The sequence below is a fragment of the Scomber scombrus genome, chromosome 15 (genome assembly GCF_963691925.1).
Source record: "Scomber scombrus chromosome 15, fScoSco1.1, whole genome shotgun sequence".
Taxonomy (NCBI): domain Eukaryota; kingdom Metazoa; phylum Chordata; class Actinopteri; order Scombriformes; family Scombridae; genus Scomber; species Scomber scombrus.
In genome coordinates, this window is record NC_084984.1 from 9,941,848 (window position 1) to 9,965,355 (window position 23,508).

A 23,508-nucleotide genomic window follows, 5' to 3' on the forward strand; every position below is an offset into this window, starting at 1 on the left:
CTCTGTGGTCGCTGTGTGAACTAGAGAATAATATTTACAGAGCAGCACACCTCACATCATTCATCACAAAATCACACACCCCAGCTAGTCCCATGAAACTAGAAGTTAATCCATCATCTGCCTCCCTCTTTTCTTTCTCTCCCTCTCCCCTTGATCCAGGCTTATACCTCCCATCCTCTCACCTTCACTCTGCAAAGGACACAAAGGAAAAAACTTTGGTGTAATTCAAAAATAGTGGTGACAGTTCCCAAAGTCAAAGTCACCCTAGAGTACGTGGATAATCAAGACAAAAAAAAGACTGGAGGCTCCAAAGAAGGGTGCCTTGTTCTCCGGTTGAGATGGAGAAGCCTCGAGGCCACGGAGATTCCTCTGAATCTGCCCTGTCGTACTCAATCATTCCTCTACTAAGACAATAAACCTTCTCCAACAGTCAAATGTAGCCACTGTACGCCATTCAGGGTCTAATTAGTATTTCTCTCTGCAGGCAGTGTGACTTTAAAAGTGCAGATCGACATTACTGAAGTTTTAAATGAGTTAGTGTCACTTTTTTCATTAACAGTTGTTTATTTTGCATGAGTTATCAGAGCAGTGTAGCATTATATTTCATCTGTTCTGTTGTACTTACCAGCTAAAGTAACATGTTTAAGATCAGCAGTTCCCAACCTTTTTGGATTTTTACCCCTTAAAACTAATCCATGTTATATTTGAGACCCCTTGTCGCCTGATGTTCAACCAGTTCTTCATTCGCAGATTGATATTTGAATCATTTTTAAAGGCCTGAAGGCCTCATTGTTTTTCATTTAATTTAGGAGGCAAAAAGTTTTACTTTACTGTATTTAGCTTATTTTGCTGTGATTAATGCCCAGTAGGTTGCAGTTTAAGTTGTAGTTCATCATCAGAAATCTGCCTCAGATGTGGGCCGAGAGAAAGTTATAATTTGTCTTTCAGTTGCATCTTGTGATATGTTCATCCATAATAGACGTTGCTGTATTGTGGCCATTTTAATGTCAGTCTCAGAATCAGATTGAAAAGTTGTTCGGCTTTGATTATGATTTGATTGCTGGATAGTAAAGCACACAAGGAGTGTTTCGAGAGAAAAATGGTTGATAGATGAACAGAACAATGATCACATAAGATTACATTTTCAAGAAGTTACATTTCTGCATGCAGCGCATCCTTAACAGAATTACTCCCGACTCACACCTGACTACTGTATTTTCTTGAATCTTTGTGTACATCTGCTCTTACAAAATCTTCCACAAGTAACCCTTTGAAAAGTTTTTGTTGTGCTAATTACAGAAACACACCTCATTTGAAATAGTGTTTATCATGACTACTCCTCCGTATTTTGCAAAACAGAAATATTGTCATTTGATTGAGAATTACAAAGGACTTCTGCTGCACCGGCTGTCATCATATAACCACAGACGAACAAGAACACCTGCAGAAACATAAAAAAAAAACCTGCTTTGACTGATCTTTCTGTAACATGCTAATGAACACCAGGAAAGTTTTCAATGCCAGTCTGTTCCAGTCTGCGAGGAGATGGAAAGCTTAAACCTCTCAGCACATTAGCTCTGTCAGCGGGGGGCCAGGATGGCACTGAGAGAAACACAGACACTCGTCGGATAAATGAGTCAAGCAGGCATGAAACAACATGACCATGTAGAAATACCCTGAATATCATTAGCATTGATACGGCTTGTTTTTTTTAGGGTTTTTTTGTGGCAGGATGGCTCTTAAAAAGACCAGTGTATAGGATTTAGTGGCATCTAGCGGTGAGATTACAGATTACAACAAAGTGAATACCCTCCCTCACCCTCCCATTCCTCCCTTCCGCCAAAAACGCTAAAGGCCCTTTCCAAAGCCAGTGTTTGGTTTGTCCATTCTGGGCTACTGTAGAAACATGATGGTGCAATATGGCGCGGGCTCTATGGAAGAGAACCTGCTCCCTACGCAAGTCATTATACACTGATTAAAACATATGCTGATAAATATTACTACTGTATACCTCTAAATTCTACATACTGCATCTGTAACTAATTTTCAGATGATATGCACTAATTAAAGCATATGCTGCTAAATACTACCACTATATGTCACTAAATTCTACATACTGCACCTTTGACTAATTTTTCTTGCTGGAAATAATTAGTTGTTGATAAGAGATAAAATCCTTTAGACATGACTGGACCTATCAGACATAATTAGGGGTTAAAGCCCACTGAACTAAATGCATGTTTTACAGTGCTAATAGTAGTAGCAGCCATAGTGGTGGTTTTAATGTTATTGATACTCTTCTCACAGTTTCAGCTTTGCTAATGGCTGTAGGGATGGAAATGTTGATCTGTTAGTTAATTGGTCCACCACTTTGATTCAGATTGATATCTTAACGATTGGATTGGTTGCCTGGAAATTCGTCAATCAGTTTTGTTTTGGTGCATATTATCATCATTGTTTTTGTGAATGGAAAAATGAACAGTGGTGGTGATATCACCTACAACGGAGCTGTTTACTTTTTTTCTTTACTCTCGCTCAGCTGATTGACTTAGGAGACTAAGAGACAGTCAAGCTGGAAACTTGGCTCCTCTTAAATGTCATTCTTCCACCACCAGCCAATCCAATCAAATTGAGAAGTCAGGGAGTAAAAGACCTGATGCTGCAGCGATTACTAGCGAGGGGAGAAAGGCGATGCAGACTTCCTCCTCATCCAGCTCCATCTCCTTCCCTCTCTCTTGGCCCTAATCCACTTAGTTGGCTCTTCCTGAGCTTACAGCCTTTCCTTTATTCCATTATAAAGACCCACCGTATGACCTGCTGTTTATTTCATTAAAAAGGCCCAATCCATGACCCATAATGTAGCGTACAGACCAGCCACAACCCACTATAGTCCATGCCACAGTCCAGCAGGGGCTGCTGACAAATGGGGCACAGGGAATAGGGATGTTGAGATGGAGGTCCAATGAATGAGGGAGAATTTGAGAGCTCTGCTGCTGAGTGAAGCTTCCTGGTGAATGTGATTTCACTGATGTAAATGATGATAGAGTTGAGGCTTCGCTACTCTATCTTTGATGGTTGGAGATGGCTTTCACTTGGCCTGTCAGTGATATGGAAATGGTCACATCTAAAGGTGGAGTGTAGTCTGTAAAATGAGCATAAAGCCTGAGACTTTCAAAACTCAAAACACCTTCGCTAAGGCTTTATATCATAGCCAGTCCTGTAGCTCATTACAGGTAACCTTGGGAGAACTTTGCAATACAGAGTGACTGATGCTGAATCATATAATAATACTCTATCGACTCTTTCCAGTTTGACTTTGCCTCCATCGCCTCTGTTTGACCTTCTCTGCTCCCTGCCCACTACAAAAATCCTTGCTCCACCTCTGGCTGCCCTCTACCCAGAATGCCCTCTCGCAACTCGCTCAAGATCTAGTTTGCTGTGTGTTTTCATCGCGTCCACAAATCTAAATTTACAACCTCTCTCCCATCAAACCTGGCTTGCCTGCGTTTGCACTTAAGGGCCTATTGGGTTACGTATTTATTGATAAAGCAGCACTATTTAGCCCTGAGTACCTGGCTTCCCGCATACCTGCGCCAGCTCTTTAGAGCCTCGGCCAGTCACTCTGACAATGCAGCGTCAGATAAAAAAAGAGACACATCCCACAGAGGTAACATCTTACACCGGTTGATGGGTGAAAAAAGCTTGTTTTGCTTTTTCCGTCCAGATCAACTCAGATCATTAAGAACAGTTAACTGATAATAATAATCACTTTTAACTGGGATCAGCCACAGAGACACACAGCCAGAAGCCTGGGGGACATACAATACAGCCAGGATGTGACTACAACCCTCTCTCCATCGATAACACCAGCATATCTCATTACCGTGGCGACCTGTGGTACACTGCCACTCGGTCTTGATCATATAAAACCCATTTCGCTGCGCCATCCCCGCCGGAGCACCATCGGAGTGGAATATTCATTATTCAAATTTTAAGCATTGGAAACCCCAATATGTTACTAAGGCCAGATGAGATGAGATGAAATAGCTTAGCCTTTTGTCCAGGGAACATTGACTAATCGTCTCGCTCCCCAAAATCAATTTCCCAGCCGTAAGCATCAGACACTTCTGATTGTACTGTACTGTTGAGGACCCCCTACCACTATCACCTAATACTCCTGCTGGCTGCCCAGAATAACTTATTGATTAGTGATTATGTTACGGGAGGTGTGGGTGGCCGGGGGGCGGAAGACGGACTGGCCTCAGTCATCTCCACAGGGCTATATTTGGGTCCTCTGTCACCAGATCCAGCACATACTGACACTATCACCAGCTGCCACCAGCACTGCTCTTTGGATGAGGAGAGAAATTAGGAAAGTTTTATAAATATGACGAGAGATTTTTTTTTTGAGGGGCTTACAGTGTAGAGAGTGTTTCAAGCAAAGCGGCACAGCAGGGATTTCGAGTCGGATGATAAATTCTTAGATGTGGTGCGCTTGCGGACTACTAAATAAAGAAATAAGCACAAATATTTCAAAAACACGGATGGCTGATTATTAAATTTGCTGGCTTTGGTGGAGGGTTCTGGCTTAGTGATGGACTGTTTTCACCCCCGGGGTATTGGGCTGATCTCTCCCTCTCGCTCTGATTCTGTGCTGAGCCTGAAAAGTGGCTGTGATCAATACCTGCAGGCCCTTTCCACAGTGCCAGAGGGCTGTTTGTGTGTGTGTGTGTGTGTGTGTGTGTGTATTTGTGTGTGTGTGTGCTGTGTCAGCATCCACTCAGGACTTCATCAAATACCCCCCCCCCCCATATCTCCACTGCACACGCATACACACAAGACGCCCACATCGGCCAAACAACCCCCCTCAAACAGTCGCTCATTTTCACTTTCCCTTTCTCACCCCCCCTTTGCTTTCCACACACACACACGCACTAATTCACGCCCCCTCCTCCCATTCCAGGCCATCCCAACAAGGATGTTAAATACCATTCAAATGTCAGCCTGCCGTATTGATTGGAATAATAATTCTGAAAGGTAGGAGAGATGGCTTGTTGATGCTAAGCAGGCGCGTGACGGCCCAAACATCCTTCACTGTCACAAAGTTGCCATGTAAGGGTTCCCGGCTCCCCTGGCAGGATGTGGATGGCGGTTTACGTTAGACCACCGAGGCCGTATGTTTCTGTCATTAATCATTGTCCTCACAGGCAGACGGGCAGACCAGGATCTATGCTAGGAGAATCAGGGTCATTGTGAACGCCCTCAGATCAGAGTGTTTGTGTGCATGATTGTCAGAAGAGAGGGGATGTTGATCACCAGGTGGTTTTAGTTATCCATCATATCTGGGTGTGAAGTGATATTTAGTCATATAATACTATGTTTTATAATTACACATATTTTTAGTCACTGATTTACTTTAAGAAAATCTTTACATTACATATTCTGACATATATTAGTAACCTTATATGCACATTTCAGCAATAATCGTTGACAATTCATGTATAAATTATGTCAAGGTCGCTTATGAGTTTTAACAAACTGGCAGTATTTTGCTTTTAATGTGTGAATATGTGTTATTTTTGGAATGATTTACTTAAAAAAAAATCCTAACTTTAAAAAAAACCTAACCTGAAGTGCCAGATGGTTTGTTACACAGAACCATCTGAGAAGTCGTCCATGGAAACTGTTTGGAAAAGGAAAGGCACTTTCAAGAAATACTTGGCAGGTGACTAGATGAACCATCTGTCCATCATTGTCTGTCACCGTCTTACCTTTCTGAGGCAGCTGGATTCACAACGTCGATTGATCCAAACTGCCGGTGGTTCGGACACAAGAGTGTAACTTCAAACCTGACAAGATGGATTCTCACGTGATGTTGTGATATTGTCAATCCAGCTGCCTCGCAAGGTAACAAAAAGCCATCATATGGGGAACTATGTACTTTTACAGACACTAGTGGAGTAACATTTGGTTTTACGGAGGAGGAAGAGGATTTTCACAAATATAATCAATATTTAAATGAATGACAGTAGCTGTCATATTGTCTTTTTGTATTTTTTTCCCCTTCTGCTTTATAGTGCTTCTTAGTAGACATCTGATCTTTTCATGTATTTCATGATGTACATGAACATTTTGTTACAGATCACTTTGATATCTGCCTTTTTTTCTTCAAAAATAATAATTTCTTCATTATAAATTGAGTGAGCACATATCAAGACATTTAAAAATGTGCATCCCTAACTAAGTCAAAGTCGACCCTCACCTGGCAGGTACCTCGATGTTGGAGATGGCGTAGAAGTACTTGAGCAGGTTGTCTCTCTGGACATAGGTGCCTCCGAGGGCGGGCCTGAGAAGCCTCATTCTAAGGTTGGTGAAGGTGAAGAAGTCCCTCAGTCCCTTCATACTTTCCATGCGAGTATACAGGTTTTCCATGTTCTGTAGCCCAGGGCCAGCGAACACAGCAAAGCGCGCCCGCACCTCGAACTTCACATTCTTGTCGTTCTTGGAGCCAACCCAGCGAGAGTACTGCTCGGAGCAGATGACCCGAGTGATGTTGGCTGGTGAGAGGTCACTCACACGTTTAGGTGGCATGTTGAAGGCATCCAGGCAGTCGTCAGCATAGAACTGGTACGGCTGCCAGGAGCGCCCATGGTCCATGGACTTATCCAGTACCATGATAGTAGGGCGGCCATACTCAAAGGTGATCTGGATATCGTCTGTAAGCTCCAGACTCTTGTTCCAGGACATTGTGATATTGGCCAACAGGGGCTCTGGGTGGCGGCTCCATGTGACTGTCTGCCAGTAGGTGATTAGGCCGTTGCGCTCACGGTCCTGCATCAGCTGAGGAGAGTGAGCCAGGTCTGGATTAGAGGCATCACATTCATCACTGCACAGGTATGGGTTCTCCTACAAGAGGGATGAAAACCGAGAACATCAGTCAGAGTGTGAGGTTGAATCTAATGATCAGCCTATAGAGAATACATGAGATTTGTCATAAAATGATTTTATTTTAAAAACCAACAAGTCTTCAACACAATATTATGTTATACATATGTTATAACATTGCCTTCTATGCCCTACTGCTAATTTCCTTCAAGGTTAAGTATGGACGATCCCCTTTATGTGATCATTGCTATCAACACTGGTTTAAAAGATATGCAAGTATTTCTACAAGACTGTTAAAAACAATCTGTTCATATTTCTGGGTGTGCATCTAAACAAGGAATGTCTTTAACTCCTTGCCAGAGCACTGAGGGACAGAGAGCTTAAAAGTAAACTTGCCAAACAACACAACAGGAAGTGTGAAGGTCAAGGGGATCATGCATCATCACTGTCTTTGCATAGACAGCAGAGTGCTGCTGCACTTTTAACTCCAGAGAATTGATCCTCCTCCTCTACTGATGTCAAGACTTTCAAGCCACGGCCCTTCTACAGAAGTCAATGGGATTATTCACACTCCTCACAGAGAGCTGCGGGCCTCTTTCCACCTGCACTAAGAAATACCTTTCACTCTCTGTTCAGAAATCCCGTGCCTGTTGTCGTCCTTTTCTTCCAAAAAGACAAATCTGCTTCAATCATGTTCCAAACATGTCCATGACCTATATCAAGAGTTTTTCTAGCCTGCTGCCAAACTTTGTCGAATCCCTTCTTTTGGATACGTTTCTAAATTTCCAAGTCCAACAATATCTTAACTCTTGCTGACTCCTCATATTCAGAAATTTGCAGATATTTCAGTCAAATGGATGCAGCTTACTATTGTAAGCCAGTTGTCTGACATCCACATAACCACAGAAGTTAAATATTTACACAAAGAAATCCCAGAGATCCTCACAGCCGTCTCTCCTGGTGCATAATTTGTGTAAATTCAGCTCTAACGCTGTTTAGATTGTATCACATTCATAAGGCTCATCATGCCCCCAGGATGGACTAATTAGACTGATAAGGGCTTATTATTTTCTCCAGTGTTTAGTCACAGTTGTTCATTGTATCAAAGGGGTCATTATTTGTCACCATATTCACTACTGGTTTGTTTTTATCATAGCGGCACTCACAAAGTCCCAAAACTGAAATCATAACACTGTTGCATTTATAAACCATTAACTAAAACACATTTCTGCTCTAAATACATTACACATATTTTATTTAAGTTAGCAATTATCGACCGATTCTTGTGAAGTTTCCATCCTCCTCCTGTTTGCTACACTCGTACTTACTGGTTAAATTCCATCGCTGATGTTATCCTTCTTTTATTTATTGGGAATCCAATAATCTTTCTGAATTTTACTGCGTCTCGTTTAACAAGCTTTGTTGATGGAGTGCAGTGAATGTCTTAAAATATCCCTCTTCTTTCTTTCTCCTTTTACCTCCTCCTCCCCCTCCCCCTCCTCCTCCTCCGCCTCTCCTTCTTCCTCCCCTTTCTTCTTTGTTTTCTTTTATCTTGTTATCTTTACTGTTCGCATTTTACTACTATTTAACTGCGGTGTTTAAGAATGTAACAGGCTTGAAAATGCTGTTTTTGGTAAGGTAATGACGTAATTAAATAATTATTTTTGGAATATTTTTAGATATGAGTAATAAAATATGAGAAAGAACGAATGACAAGCAGTTGCAAGAGGCAAAACTGTCAACCAGCACACTCAAATCTGAGATACATCAACAGCAAATATTTGCCCTGCTGACAAGTGCTTGAGCAAGGCACTAAAACTTTAACTGTTCACAACATGCAAAAAAATGAACAACAGCTTGTTTGCCATCAATCTACACACATTGAACTGTAGTGTTTACATGCCAGTTTAATGTTTTCCTCTACTAATCAAATAAAGAAACATGCTATTGTTGTTTAACCCTGCAGTTAGTTTGATGTCATTTGTACAGAGCTGGGTCTGTATATTTCAAATGTCAAAGAATTACACTTAAAAATGGTCTAAACAGCCAATTTAAGACAAAAAAGTTATTATGTGAATGCATTTATAAAGTAGGTCACTTCTTATAGCAAAATTCAAGAGTAACCTTTTTTCACTTTTATCTTTCATCTGAGTCCCAAATGATGAATTCTGGCCCTAAAAATGATGAAACACTGGATTCTTGTGCATTTTCCTTTAAGGTAGCAGAGAGTTAACTAAACCATATCTGACATCAAACTGGACATTTTTTTTTACAAAAAGACCAGTCTGAGTGTTGATGAAAATCACATTGATATAGAATTAAATGTTTTATGTGGTTTCATTAAAGCGATGCATTAAATAAACTCACCGAAATTACTGCCTGCTTTTCAATTTATCAGATTACAGCCATGACTAAAATACTGATGTTACACTGAAAAGATTGATCACACAAACTGATGGAGCCTTAATATACTGAAATGCACTGTCTGCTTCAAGTTGAGCAGTGCTGAATTAGATTGGATAATTACTTTTAAGTGATATTCCAAACAAAAAAATCTATCTTTTGAGTGTGAATCATGCACCCCCTGTAGACTTGAAAGGTGCCTGTAAATAGTTTGTAGTTTCATCATTGATGGAAAATGGCGGCTGTAGTCAGCAGGAGGTGGGCGCTTTAACATTCATGAACCGGCGCACGCGCCTGCTAACGAGCTTGACGGAGCTGTGCACGAGGATTGAGATGCAAATTGTGTATTTAACCACATTTTGCGTAAAAACATGAGTATTTGGAACACACAGATGGAGAGTGGAGAGGTGATTTATGCTGCAGGAGTGGTTTGAGAAGTTTTTATGTACGATTTGATACCTTTTTTCCCCTCTGAAAACTACTGGAATCGGTTGTTACGAACATAAACTCAAGCTGACCAAACTTTCTGCAGGCTATAGAGGTTTATTGTTCAATACTCAGAATATTTTGGGAGCAGTATCACTTTAAACAGCAGTTTCTTCTTTATGATGTAAACTGTAATGTGAAAGCAATACTGCATCATATCGATGTACTCTGCAAGCACAGATCATGTGTCACAGCTTCTTTGCAGACGCTCACTTTTTCACGTCTGTTTCCAAGAAGCTGCACATCCCGACAGTTCTGCCTTTTGAATAAAGTCATTTGACTATACCACGGGAAAGTGAGCAGTCACTCAAAGCCACTCTAGTGGTCTAATAACAAAAGGCAAAGTTACAATCCTGCGAGGCTGAGATTATAAATCATCTGATTTATGGTGACAACGCAGAGTGGGAAAACTCCAAACATAAGCAAATGCTGAGGCGGTGCTGAGGGAAGCTGTACGGCATTGAAGACACTATACAGGATCATAATGCATGTGAAGGCTCTGCAGTGAAACTATAGTATCTTTATACCAAAAACCCAGATACCAGATAATCTATCTCTCTCCTCACAGGGACGACATAGCTGCATTGTACTCTATCTGATAACCCAATTATCTCCCTTGCACCGACGCAGACAGAGATCACTGTCAACGCAAACACACTTAGGATGATAATCTACAACGCTCATAACCAACCGCAACCGGAAGAGGTAATTAGAATTAGATGAAGGAGGTTACAGTGAAAGTCAGAGGCGGGATGTGCTACTTTTAGCTGAAAGCTGTTCTGTAGTGGCCCTGCTGCTTCTGTGCCCTCCATTAGTGCATCCTCTGACCTTAGCACAGACACACATTTACACACACCGGACAGGATTTAGTAGTCTGTTGTTCCAGGGATGACCCTCGACCTACAAATCCTATTGAAAATGATTGCACTATCACACTGTCCCAGATACTCCTTACAGCTAGCCGCTGAAGTGTGTTGGTGACAGTGTTTACGCACTGAGACAAAGATGAAGAGAGTCAGGAAGAGAAAGTGTGTTGTTCTGTTTTTTTTAGTGTGCGACTGTAGCGGCCGACAGTACAAAGCAGACAAGAAGCAAGGATCAATACAATATTTTTCTTTTTATGTCTCGTTGTCACTTTGTTGGATTTGAGCATCGGGTCAAAGAGCTGCATGCTTGCCGCTGTTCATCAGTCTGCTCCGACCTCTCTGGGCCCTTTAGGATTAGCTACAGTGGAGGTGATATGTACAGTAATATAGGCTGGAAGATTTTTATCCCTCATGAGAGACTTACGCGCGAGGTTATGTTTAAGCCCTTTGTGTGCCCTTTCCTCCTTATCCCACTCTGCCTCCTGCCACCACTCTGCCCCGGTCCTGTATATCTACGCCAGTGTGCACTCACCCCTCACCCCCCCCCCCCCCCCCCCCCCCCCCACAAAACACTAGTAAACACACACATAGATCCTGGCCAACTGCTGCAGCAGGTGGCCCGCACTGCTAAGCCCCTCCAGCAATTATCCTCGCTGGTATCCTGTCTCCACGACAACAGCCGCCACCATAATGCCCCTGTAATGAGTGACTTCCTTGTTTTCATTCAAAACACTCATTAATAACTCTTCAAGCGCCCAACTTACATGGCATTGGTGTTTGTGAGACTGCAATTATAATAATATATTATTTTTAATTTGAATAATATTAAAGAGTGAGCTCTCTGACCTAGAAATCATCATACACAAATATCATTTTAGAAGTTTGTTATTGTGATGTTTTAGCACAACAGCAGTAACAAAAAACATTAGTGGTTGCCTACAGATATAACAAGCTACCATTATGCATTTACACCAAAATAAAGCAGGAAGAAACTTGTCCTTCCCTCTCTCTCTTCTATTACTTTTATGACCATTTCTGTCCCACCAAAAGTATTCTCCTTCAGTCCCTCCGTCGCCACCATGCCCTTTCTTTCCTCTTTATTTCATCCTCCACTTAAAGAAGTTTCTATGTTATATTGCTAGCAAGGGGAATAAAGGTAGAGACACACAGTCAGAGAATACAATTTATTTTGTTTTGGAGGAACATCAAATGAAATGACCTTCCCATTAAAAAGGCCACAGAGGGGAACAGAAAGGGATATTGCTTTTCCACTTATAACGTTAATCTCTGATTTTGTTGGAGATTTTTTTTCCCATCATACTGGAGGATCTTTTTTACCCTGAGTGACGTACACGTATAGAGTAACAAATCATATACTTGCTGTTACTTTAATTACCTGAAACTGGGATTATTTGCTTGCTGTAAACTGTCTTGCCAGGTACAAAACAGCAGTCTGCAAAGTGTAAATGTGTGTGTGTGTGTGTGTGTGTGTGTTTGTGAGTGCAAGCAAAAATAAATGTTTACTGTAGGCAAGTGTGATTGTGCTAGAGGAGGAGAGAAGAAGGACAGAACGGGGGACACCATGCTGCTCCGAAGCAGCAGCGGGCCTTGTCCTGCTCAGATCACCACAGTTGGACCAGGACGAGTTCTGAACATCTAATTGAGGCAATACTTACAGTGTACCAAATATCAGAGAGAGATTTATTCCTTTCCTGAAATGCACTGATGAGGGGAATTCAGGTAAAAGCTATTATACTTTATTGATGTCTGTTATTAAATCTAAACCAATCACAAAGGAGCAGATGTAGATAAAGAGAGGCAAATGAACTGGAAAAGGATTTTGTGCTTCAGAGATTTTTAGATTATTTTGTGCTTTCAGTATTTATCCACCAATTTAGCTCTGCATGTGTATAACATTGTCGGACTCACAATGTACAGTTTTAGAAAAATGATCAAATTTAATGCAGCAGAACCAGAGACATCATCTTTTTTACTGCACTCATTCTTTTTCCTTGACACAACCTGGTCTACACTACCTTACAATGCAACTTGAAAACAGTTTGGTCAGAGACTTGGGTGTGTTTATGCTAGCAGTGGAAAATGTCTCGAGCTTCAAGAAGTGGTAACGCTACTTTTTTTAACGCCACACCCCTGGATTTTTTTTCTTCATTTTCAACCTTCATCAGCCCCAACTGATGCTGACATTATGTTACGTTACGTATAAGGCTTTATAGAACTTATTTCACATGTGCTGTAGTTCTTCCTAAGACCTGGAAGTTATCGTTTATGTGCCTTGGTCAAGATAATATTTTTCTTTAGGAAATGTGGACTCCAGTAACCTTTTTTTTTCACCACAGATATTTTGTTTTGTCATAGATAAAAAAAGGAAAAGCAGAGCTATTACTAATAACACAGCACAACAAAGACAGCTCCGTTGTATTAAAGTGTCCCGGTAGGCCATGACAGTGTGACATTCACAATACCAGGACCCTGAAATCAGCAGCTTAATAGAATTCAGTTATCATTCATTTTAAGATTTACAACTGTAGTATTCTCTACTGTGACATGTCAAAATATCTGCTGTTTAAAAAAAAAGGGCCAGGATCACGAGTTTCATACAGCTTTCAAAAACACTTTTAATCAGCAGAAATAAACTCGAGCAGCCCGACTGAAAGTAAACAGAAATTACAGACAGAAATGATTCCCCTGGAAACCCTTGCAGAAAAGTACTTGAGAGGATTTGTTGATTTCAAGTTAGTTTTTATTAAGTTGTGGGAGACTCACTTGCTCTGACATATATCTACATATCTATATCTACTCCTTTGTAGAGATTTGGGAAACTATAATGCAAGAAGAATCATAAACAAGGGCGAGGAGCGAGAGTCTCCTACAGTTTTCCAAACACATCAAATCAACAGAAAGCATCTCAAATATAAGTCGACTGGCATTTCCAGGGGAATACTCTGTGTTTATTTTCAAGATGGATTCTGTTACACTGAAGCTTTTTTTGGGAAGCTATAGGAAGCTCTTTGCCCTTGTCCATATTGCCAAAATGTTTATCATGAACAGTAGTCACAAGAGACAAAACACAGACAAACACAGTGTCTCTATAGCTTCTAAACATATGGTCAAACCATCAGATCTTTGCCGATAAGACAAGAAGATTGGTTAAGTTCACCTCAGACTGTCTAAGCCCCTGTGACCAATCCCTCTTAGTATAACCTCAGTCAGGGATAAATCTCACTTATAACTATCCTCCTGTACTGCCAACACATCTAAACACTGCCTGATCACTTTCAACTGTGTCCTAATGGGGAAGCAAGCCATGCCATTACATCACTACACCCTCCCCCACCTCCCTTGTTCATACAGTCACTCTCTCCCTGTCGCTCTCTTTAGCTGTCAGTTTCTTTCTCTGCTCCCTTCTTTAATTATGCCCTGCATTGTCGAACCTACTCACGCTGTGCCCAATTTCACCTCCAGGGGTGTATTATTAGGACACTGGACACCCAGGCTATCTTTCATCTCAGGGAGATGCACAAGGGATGGCCCACTGCTGGGTGTGTGTGGCCCTTTTGCGAGGCCTTGATGGCCCACTGCTGGGCAGGGCAGGCCAGCCGGGCCTGGCTGGGCTGCATTGGGCAGGGAGTATGAGGTATGGCTATAGGCCCAGTCTGGGAAGCACTGATCCACACTACCAGCTGCCATCTTCCTCCCCTTCCTGCATGCTCCCCTTCCGCTGCTGCGTGGCTTCTCTCTCTTTTCATGTCTATTTTTAGAGCTGGCTGATTTCTACCTTCTAAAACGGGCAAATGTGTTGTGGAACAGGAAGGTGTGTTGTTTTTTTTTGTTTGTTTGTTGTTGTGTTTCTTAGACATACTATTGTGCACAGTGGCCGACTCGTGCACACGTTTCACACTCCCCTGCCGGTGCCCGTTAACGTCAGCGACTACTGTACATTCCTGTACACATGCATCCATCCATATTTGCATGCGGCGGTTCTCTGTTCTCGGCCCCCGAGGGAGACGGTTGAGTGAAGGTTTTGGTTCAAAACCAAAAAACTAAATAACAAACAACGGCACAGCGAGACCTTTTTTGAATGCAGCATTTTTATATATCGACACTGTGTGTGTACTACTGTGGAACTGTGGTCTGATTTCATCTTTCTGCTTAGCTAAGCTTGGATCTTCCTCACCTCTCCCTCATCATTAGCTATCCCCCTCTGCAACACACTGCCTCACCCCCCTCAAACCTCCTTACTCCATCATCCTCAACTGCAAGCAAAGAGTCTATCATAGCTATCATACAGAGAAACTACAAAGAAACTACTGAAGCTCCTAACACAGCGCTTGTGACAGTAGCATCTTTGTCAAAGTGCTGGAAGCCCGTCATGTTGAAAGAAGCCAACATGCTGGCCTGTTTGGCTGAGGAGAAAAGATGCTGCATTCCCAGGGAACAAGAGAGATAAATTGAGTAGAAAAAATGCATCCCCGTGGAGATGGAGAGACCAAAAACTACTGTAAACCAGTGCAAGCAGGGAGAGCTACAGTATGCCTCAACGTCAAAACCCCAAAAATTGAATTCTCCCATAGTTTTTAGAAACAGCACTCATAGGGTGAGAGAAGGGGTGGGGGGTTGGGGGGGATTATTTTGCATCTTCCGCAGTATGTCTCAAGTCTTATTAAGGATGAGCAGCTCTGCGCATTGGGTGATGCAGTCTTTTTTTTTTTTTTTTCAGTGCCCCGACTTTCCCTTGACTTGTGGGATTGCTGAATGAGTGAATGTAAATGTACACCAATTAGATAAGAAACCGGCTTTTCTGTAAAGCTGCCAAATCCGGGGGCAAGTAGAAGCGAAAAAAAGGAACAAAAAAAAAAAAAAGCTGCCTTCCAGAAAATAAATGATCTGTATACCAATAACACTCAACCAATACCGCGTTGGTGCGTCCAAAAGAGAGACGGAGAGGAGATGTAATGGCCTTGATTCCCTGCTGAAGTGCGTACAGATGGATTAATCCTCTGATAGTACATCATATGTAAATGCTCTGTGATTCTCAACCCCAAAATGCAGAGATTTACTGTTAAATAAATGCAACATTTTTTTAATGTTGCATCCTAGAAGAACTATTTTTCCCCCCTAAATATTAACCAAAAAGTAGTCAAATAATTACCAAGTAACAGACATGAACCCTCTTTGCTTTCTCATGTAGTAATCACTTGTTACGTTGGAATTTGAGTCTGACATCCTTCACTTCTCAAGCAAACTTTTATCTTAGACCCTCTACACTCTCTAAATCCCCAGCTAGTGCATCAGAGGGCCCGGTTCAATCCCCACAGCCACAAATGACCTGGGAAGAACCAGAACTTTCCACTATTAAGACCCTGTCCGATGTAAAAATGCTGACTAAGACTTGACTCCTTCCTGTCCTGCCCTCCACCACCCACCCCCACCACCCTTTTCTTTCTCTCTCATCAGTCTAGCGGCGCACTCTGGATCCTCTGGATGGAGCGTCACTGGCCAACCCTTGTAAGGAAGCCCATTAAGGAACCCATCAATATTTCATCATTGCTCACTCAGAAACATAGTTATAGAAGTTTCCAGGCCAGGGCCATTAGGGGGCGGACGTCAATACGTTATGGCAGCGAGCATCTCTCTCCACTTCTTCCCCCTCTTTCCCATGCCTCCTCCTCTCAAGAGAAGTCATTGGAGAGGCTTTCTCAAGAAGACAGCGGTTTCCGCTACTTCTACATTAAACAAATCATTAACCATTAGGTATCCAAGGAGCACAATATCCTTTCCTGCTGCTGTCAAACGACCCCCCCCCCCCCCCCACCCCCCTCGAGTACTGTTAATAGTCTCAGTGAGAAGAAAGGAGGGAGACTGGGGTTGTTTGTAAGGTAACAAATGTCTAGTCACACAGAATATAAACATCTAATTAACAGTGTGGCATGATTGTTTAGCCGAATGTGATGTAGACAGGCGGAAACACTCTTTTTTTCTGTGAGACTTTTGACTCATGGCTGGAAAGACACCTCTAGCGCCTTCAATTGTGGCCATCTCAGTGAGTGGAAACTCACTGGCAGTCATCAAGAGGACAAACTTCCTATCTCACACACAGTGAGTCAAGTCTTATGAGTCAAAATCTGAAGTATAAAACTTTAAGTTGAAGAGGCAGGGGGAAGCTTAATTGCAGCCTTCATAGGATTACAATGATTTTATAACCCTTATTTCAAATTATTACACCTACATTAGCCGGGATGGGGAACTAGCCTGCAGGCTAAAGTGTGTTAAATATTGCTATAGCAGACATTTTAACGAGTTTTTCCTTGCAGCTCACCCTTCAGTGTCCTTGGAACTAAAGAGGAGGACCCTGCTATATGCATTTTACCAGAGGAAATGTGAGGTGCTCTATAGAAGCCTGAATCAGACCGGATCACAGGCTGCCAAGTACATACTAATGTAAACAACACCTCCAGACCTCTCTGAGGGAGGTAGAGCCATGCCAAGTCATTGCACTTATGTCATCCCTTTTAGATCCCTATAGATTTTAAAGTGTGAATCCTGCTTCCACCTTAATTAATCCATTTTTTCTGTGTCATTACTTTTCACGTTGTCACTATTCAGCTTTAGTGCATAATTCTGTCATTTTGCCAATTTCCAAAACAATGTGTTTGAACTTTTTACACGTATAACTAATGTTGTGCTTACACACTACGAGCTTTCAGATATTGATAATACTACACAAGTTATCGGTAAAAGTGTAAAAGATGGGGGTCAAGTCCCGACATGAACTCACCAGGGTGCAGAACCTCTCCGGCGGGTTTCCACACGTGATTCCGGGCGGATCCACTTTGATCCGCATGTGGTCTTTCATGGATGAGGGTTTCGGCTGGCATGCGTAATGCTCCCACACCGAGCCTTCATCCGTGCTCACCAGGGACTTGCACAGTTCGTACTGGCCCAGAGTGGAGGCCAAGTAGTGCAGCAGCAACAGCAACACAGCCTGGAGGAGCATGGCAGGCTGGGGGGTGTTTGGAGTGGGGTCCGGCGCAGGGTGAGGGGGGCCACGGAGCTCAGAGGAGAGATGAAGCGCATGGAGCGGTGATCATGAGGAAATAGTGGACATCCCTACCACCATACTGCTTTACTGTGAATGGAGAGGTGCAGGTGAATTGACACAACTCGCCTCCAGACTTATAAACTCCCTAAATGAAAACTGTAAACTCTCGTTCAGTGTCTCTTCACAAATATCGACGGCCCCCAGAGATCCGAGAGAGGGACACTTTCTTGTTTTGACGGCTGACTTCCTGAGGAGGATGGACGGTGGATGGAGAGGCGGATAATTTTACAGAGAGTAACCTCGGCAGACACTTTAACCATAGTGTTGCAGGAAGTTGGGTTTGAGTTGTTATCACGGGTCCATGTCTCAGAGAGCGGAATCCTGCAGGGAATCGGCGCAGTAGGTCGGGGAGCATGAAGGAGAAACTGATGCGTCTTCAGGTATATCCATTGGACGATTTGCACCGGCCGAACTCCTCTGATTGTCCTGGGGCGAAATGGGGACAGATATGAGAGAAACAGGGACTTAGTGTGATGAGTAATGTATACCAATTAAATAACCACATCCTTAATCTTACTGTAAATGCAGGGATGCGACTGCCTGATTTTCAGAGCTTAACTAGGTTTAACTTTATCCTGAATGGTATTTTCTCTTTTGCATAAATAAAAGTTTAATGACAGTCCTTGAAATATACATGTGGGTGGGTGGGCTGCATTCGTATTTAGTAGCAATTTAATCTTACCGCGTTCAATTGTAGGGATTTATCTTAGAAATTGAGGAAACATCGAATTCATTTTCAGATTATGTGGATGACTTTTTGTGAATTTGGCACAACCAGTAGGTTACGAGGAAGTTTGGTTAAACAAACCTTTAACCTGCGGTGCATTCAGCGACACTTAACCTGAGCATTACGTTTTAAATAAGAACTGAAAAGCGCTGCACTGTGTGGGTAACCTTGTGCGTAAAAACACGTGCTGCTGCCGGGTGCCGCCTGTGCGCCCAGGAGTTGTAATTGCTCCTATAGCTCTGCAAAGGCTGGAGATGGGGAGTAGACTACAGATGTGTTTTTAATAACTGCACTGCAAGAAATGTACTCCTGAAAGAGACATTTAATAGCCTACATCACCAGCTTTCCTTAAATATGTGAAAATGCGCAAAAAAGAGGAGACAGTACTCATTAATTAGCCTTTTAAAGAATTTTCTTGAATTTCAAATGGAATTTTCTTTGGACTTTCTGTATTATGTCTGTATTATAGGCCTCTTCATTATACGGTCTAACTTCAGCATCCTGTCATTTATGTAATGGTAAAACTTTACGCAAAAGAAATTCCACTAGACGTACTTACTGCCAGATTTATTCCCTTAATTCAATTATTATTCGATTTTTAGACTGAATTCATGAATACATGAATAAATATGGTTGACATCTTTTGCAGTGTGGTTCCATTGATCATAATCCGACTGTCATCCCACACTGACAGAAGCCAGGTCCTTGTACAACCCGTCCCACACAACCCTGTGGACTCTGACTTAGTTCAGTTGGCAAGTGAAGTCGACAAAAGCTATTTCCCGGCACTGACAGTCCTGTAGGGGTGTGTCAGTTTGCACAGGACCAGTGCATCCCACCGAGCAGCATTGCTCACACTATATGTATATGCACACATTAATGCCTTGATGCGCTTCTATAAAATATTGTAAATTGAGCTAAAAGTCCCCTGATAAATCACTCTGACTATTCTGGAGATGTCCGGATAATTGTGCATAACTCACAGCAGCTTCTCGGTGCAAGACTTCAAAAAGCTTCAGCAAAATGCATTGTTATTGCAAGATGTTTGGTTTTTTTAATAATCAGATAAAGCACTTACTTGTAACCTGCATCTGTGAGACGGGTCAGCACTTTGTGTGGCGTTGGAGTACGTGCACGTCCCCCTCTCTTTGGGCAAAAAAAATCCTCCCGATCACCCACTGTACTCGTTCCCCCGCCGCTATCTTCACTGTACTCCCGTTATCTGCCTGCCTGCCCGGCTCGCTGTTTGTTTTTGCCTTCTGCCGGATACTTTTTTATCGCACCGTTGATGGCTGCGCACGGTAGATCGGTGTCCTAGATCTGGAAGCGGCCGGGAGAAGAGGACTGAAATCCAGCGTCAAGGAGTATCAAAAGTATAAAATATTGACTTTGAGGAAAGGCTTGTGTCCGCCCTTCTTGCCCCCCCTTTCCTCCTCCTCTTCCCACTTTACAAGCTCGGGTTTACTCGGGATCCTCAAGGGCAGAAAGAAAGAGAGAAAAAAAAGGCTTTATGGAAAATATCACCCTCCCTCCTTCTCCTCCTCCCTCCCCCCCTCTCTCTCTCTCTCTCTCTCTCTCTCTCTCTCTCTCTCTCTCTCTCTCTCTCTCTCTCTCTCTCTCTCTCTCTCTCTCTCTCTCTCTCTCTCTCCCCTCTCCCTCAGTTAATGCCCTGGCTAAATCCTTTTACCATCACTTTCAATCACTATCTGAGCTTTTATCTGCTCCAGCCCTGCTGCCTGAACCGGGGCGGTGCAACTTCCCCTCTCCGCTCCTGCTCAAAACTGTTCCCCATCAGGTCCGGTCTGCACCCTGCTCGGCTTAAAGGACCAGCGGAGAAAGCGGGGACCCGGTGTTACTGTCCTGCCGCTCTTAATCTGTCCAGATGTGTCACAACAACGCACTGCACACTTTGGTTACTTGAACAGTGAACTCACAGTTGTCCCTGCGTTAGAAAATTACATTCCTCTCATACTCCTAACTTCTAGTAAGTGTATACAGTGACCTTATCCTAATTTATTGTGTTATTTATCTGGTATAATGCAACCTTTAAATTCCTTAAAAAAATTCCTATAAGAGCATATTGATACATGAACTTTTTGCTGTGGTTTTCTCAGCCGTCAGCCTGCAGCAACATTAATTATCTGTAAGATTATTATGCAGGGTTATCAGTAGATTTGAACTTTAAATATGGATAAATATATAAATGTTTGAATTTGCTTTTAACAGGGTTGCACTGGCCTCCTGCAGCAGAGTGGTGTGCTGTCCATGGTGCTGATACGGAGCAGGGCCTTAAACTTTTTCATGCAGAGGGGGCGGCAAACAGCAACTGATTTCTGATGTTGCTGAATATCTAATGTTTCCATGGGCCCGCAACACTGTGCGTGCATTGCACAGGTAATTCAGATGTTTCCAGTGTGTGGGTGGAGACCCTCAAGAGATTAAAAAGGAAGAGGAAAGCAGAAAAATGCCATAGTTTATTTATGTGTGTTCCTTTAAAGGGAAACACAAACTTTCTCCAGCATTTCTGTCTTTCAAACTCAACACCTACAGTTCATAAATCAGGTTTTGTGTTAAGAATAGGATGTTTCAAGCAGAATCTGAGAGGACCCCAATGATGTCATCAGGGATGTTCACTCTCACTTTAGAAAACTCCCCCCAGAGCCGCAGAAGTATTTAAATAACTTTTTACAGGCAGAGCTGAAAGAGTAAAGTGACCCTCATCTGTTAAATAGGTGGAATGCCCCTTTAATCTGTGTTTATTAGTGATGCTACTGGATTATATTAGCTCTTAAGTGCTCTAAAAAGTTTTCAAATTACACAAGGAAAAGAAATCCTTGGTCACAACCCAGACACAAGATGTAACCAGTGACAAGAGGTTGCAGATAGACAGAGCATCATTTTAGGTTGGGAACCACTGTGACAGCTGAAGGATACTTAACCTGTAATCAAACCTGTCTGTCTGTAGTAGCTTTTATGAATTATAATATGATTTATTTCTGATGGGGGACCTGTATCACATCCTCAAGAACCCCAAAACTCCCTGCACTCAATTTGTAAAATCCACAAACACTGTTTTACTGCCGACACAGGAACAAATGTGTGTAATCAATTCATAACGGGTCATGACGCTGTAATTCACACTTCGCAGGTGAATGACAAGCATTTGGGTTAACATAATTCACACCTCTGGTCACATTGTAGGGCAACAAAAGAAAAAAAAAGAGGCCAGGGGACAGGGGTCGAGAGCAAGAAAGAGATGTACGATTCAGAGGAAATTATGAACCTCTGTATGAAACACTGGCAGCACACCCAGGAGAGGATCGATAGTTTGTCCTTGCAGGGCCTTCCCTCTCTTTTCGCATCTTTGAGACAAGCCTTAACCCTTCTTCTTTTTTCTTTTCACTGCTGAAGAGTTTTTAAGACCCCTTTTCCTATCAATAGAGCATCACAAATATGGCATTTGCTGCTACAGTATAACAGGCTCTTGATACAGAATAACACAGGCCTTTAATCGACGCCCAATATTGAGTCAAATATGAAACTCGTGGCATTTGTTAGAGGTTGAGGTAAAACTCAGAGCAGCTTGTATTTCACTTCCAAAGCCTCTTAGATTTCTGTAGTTAGCACCTGAAACGTGAAATATTTTCCCCCTTCTCATTTGCTTTTTGCGAGCAGAGGTTCATCACTGATTCAGTGACGGTCAGAGAGTGTCGGCGTGACTTAGTATGATTAAGCTCTAAACATTTATTTCACAAATGGACAAGATTACATGTGTAGGCAGTGGAGCTGATTGCATTTTGTGCAGCCTCTCTTGTGTCTCTGACAAAAATCATGATGATATTCAAACTAAACATCTACACCTATATATGATTTTACACTTTACTAAATTCATTCCAATGTGCATCAATAACCTGATAGAAATGTCAACTCTCAACATGATGAATGAGTGATATTGTATTTTGGAATTCAATTATGTCTACCTAAATAAGAGCATCAATAACAATAGAACAGCCTGTCTTCGCTAATAGACCTGTACACAACGCACTGCGCAGCACAACAGGCCATTGCTGCATTCATTTCCTGCAACGGTGTTGGTGATTTGACCACGCTGCGTTCAAGTGGCAGTGTAAAATCATATGTCATCCCACTTACTGTAATTCTAAACTGGCTCAATATTATGTAATATCTGTGATTTATTTATGCGTTTATATAGAAATTTGATCTGTGAATCACTCGGCACCCCGGTGTGCTGTCACAGAATCTGAAAAGTTGAGTAAAACGCAAAAATCCGATGGCAAAACTCTTGAGTGTTCTCATTTCTCTTTTTTTGTCACTCTCCATCTTTGTCTTGACTCTCGCTCTTTTTCACTCTCACTCCCTCTCAGTGTTTGTATTTTGGCAGAGGATTGAACTGTCAGAGTAGCCTAGCTGGCAGACCTTGATAAAAAAAATATACCCTTCATCGTGGCAGCCTGCAGAGTTTGGACAAGGTTCAGGACGGGCCTCATCTCTCTCTCTCTCTCTGTCTCTCTCTCTCTCACTCTCTCTCTCTCTCTCTCTCTCTCTATGTTTCTCTCCGTCTTTCTCTCTCTCTCTCTGTTTGCTGAAAGGATGACGCAAAAGTCAACTTGTGCGGGAGTCACGCTCCCGCATTAATCAGTCTGGAACTTTGGGAAGGCCCCAAACAAGTGGTGCATGATCAGAAATAATTTATCTGTCCGTCGTCAGTGCTTTGACCAGATGGCCACGCTGTAAACACACACACACACACACACACACACACACACACACACACACACACACACACACACACACACACACACACACACACACACACACACACACACACACACACGTACAGTACAGTATGCACTCTTGTGTTTGTACACACAGGCTGATGATATTTAGCCATTAGCTTACAGGGCCACTGTCTATCTATGTGGGAGATAAATATATTTCAAATAAACAGCATAATGCTTTGTTTTTCTCAAAGATGCCCAATCTGCTGAGAGATTTCATTT

At 42.4% G+C, this 23,508-nt stretch overlaps 1 protein-coding gene across 1 annotated transcript in view; it reads right to left on the reverse strand.

Moving 5' to 3' along the window:
* Positions 1–22,995, reverse strand: part of ntng2b (netrin g2b) — a 64,955-nt gene extending 41,960 nt beyond the window's left edge. Inside the window, exons 1-3 of the mRNA XM_062434783.1 lie at positions 22,957–22,995; positions 17,437–17,643; positions 6,263–6,906 (exon numbers count right to left, since the gene is read on the reverse strand). Coding sequence (XP_062290767.1) covers positions 6,263–6,906; positions 17,437–17,643; positions 22,957–22,995 — 890 coding nt within the window. The remainder of the gene's footprint in view (positions 1–6,262; positions 6,907–17,436; positions 17,644–22,956) is intronic.
* Between the last annotated feature and the right edge of the window lie 513 nt (positions 22,996–23,508).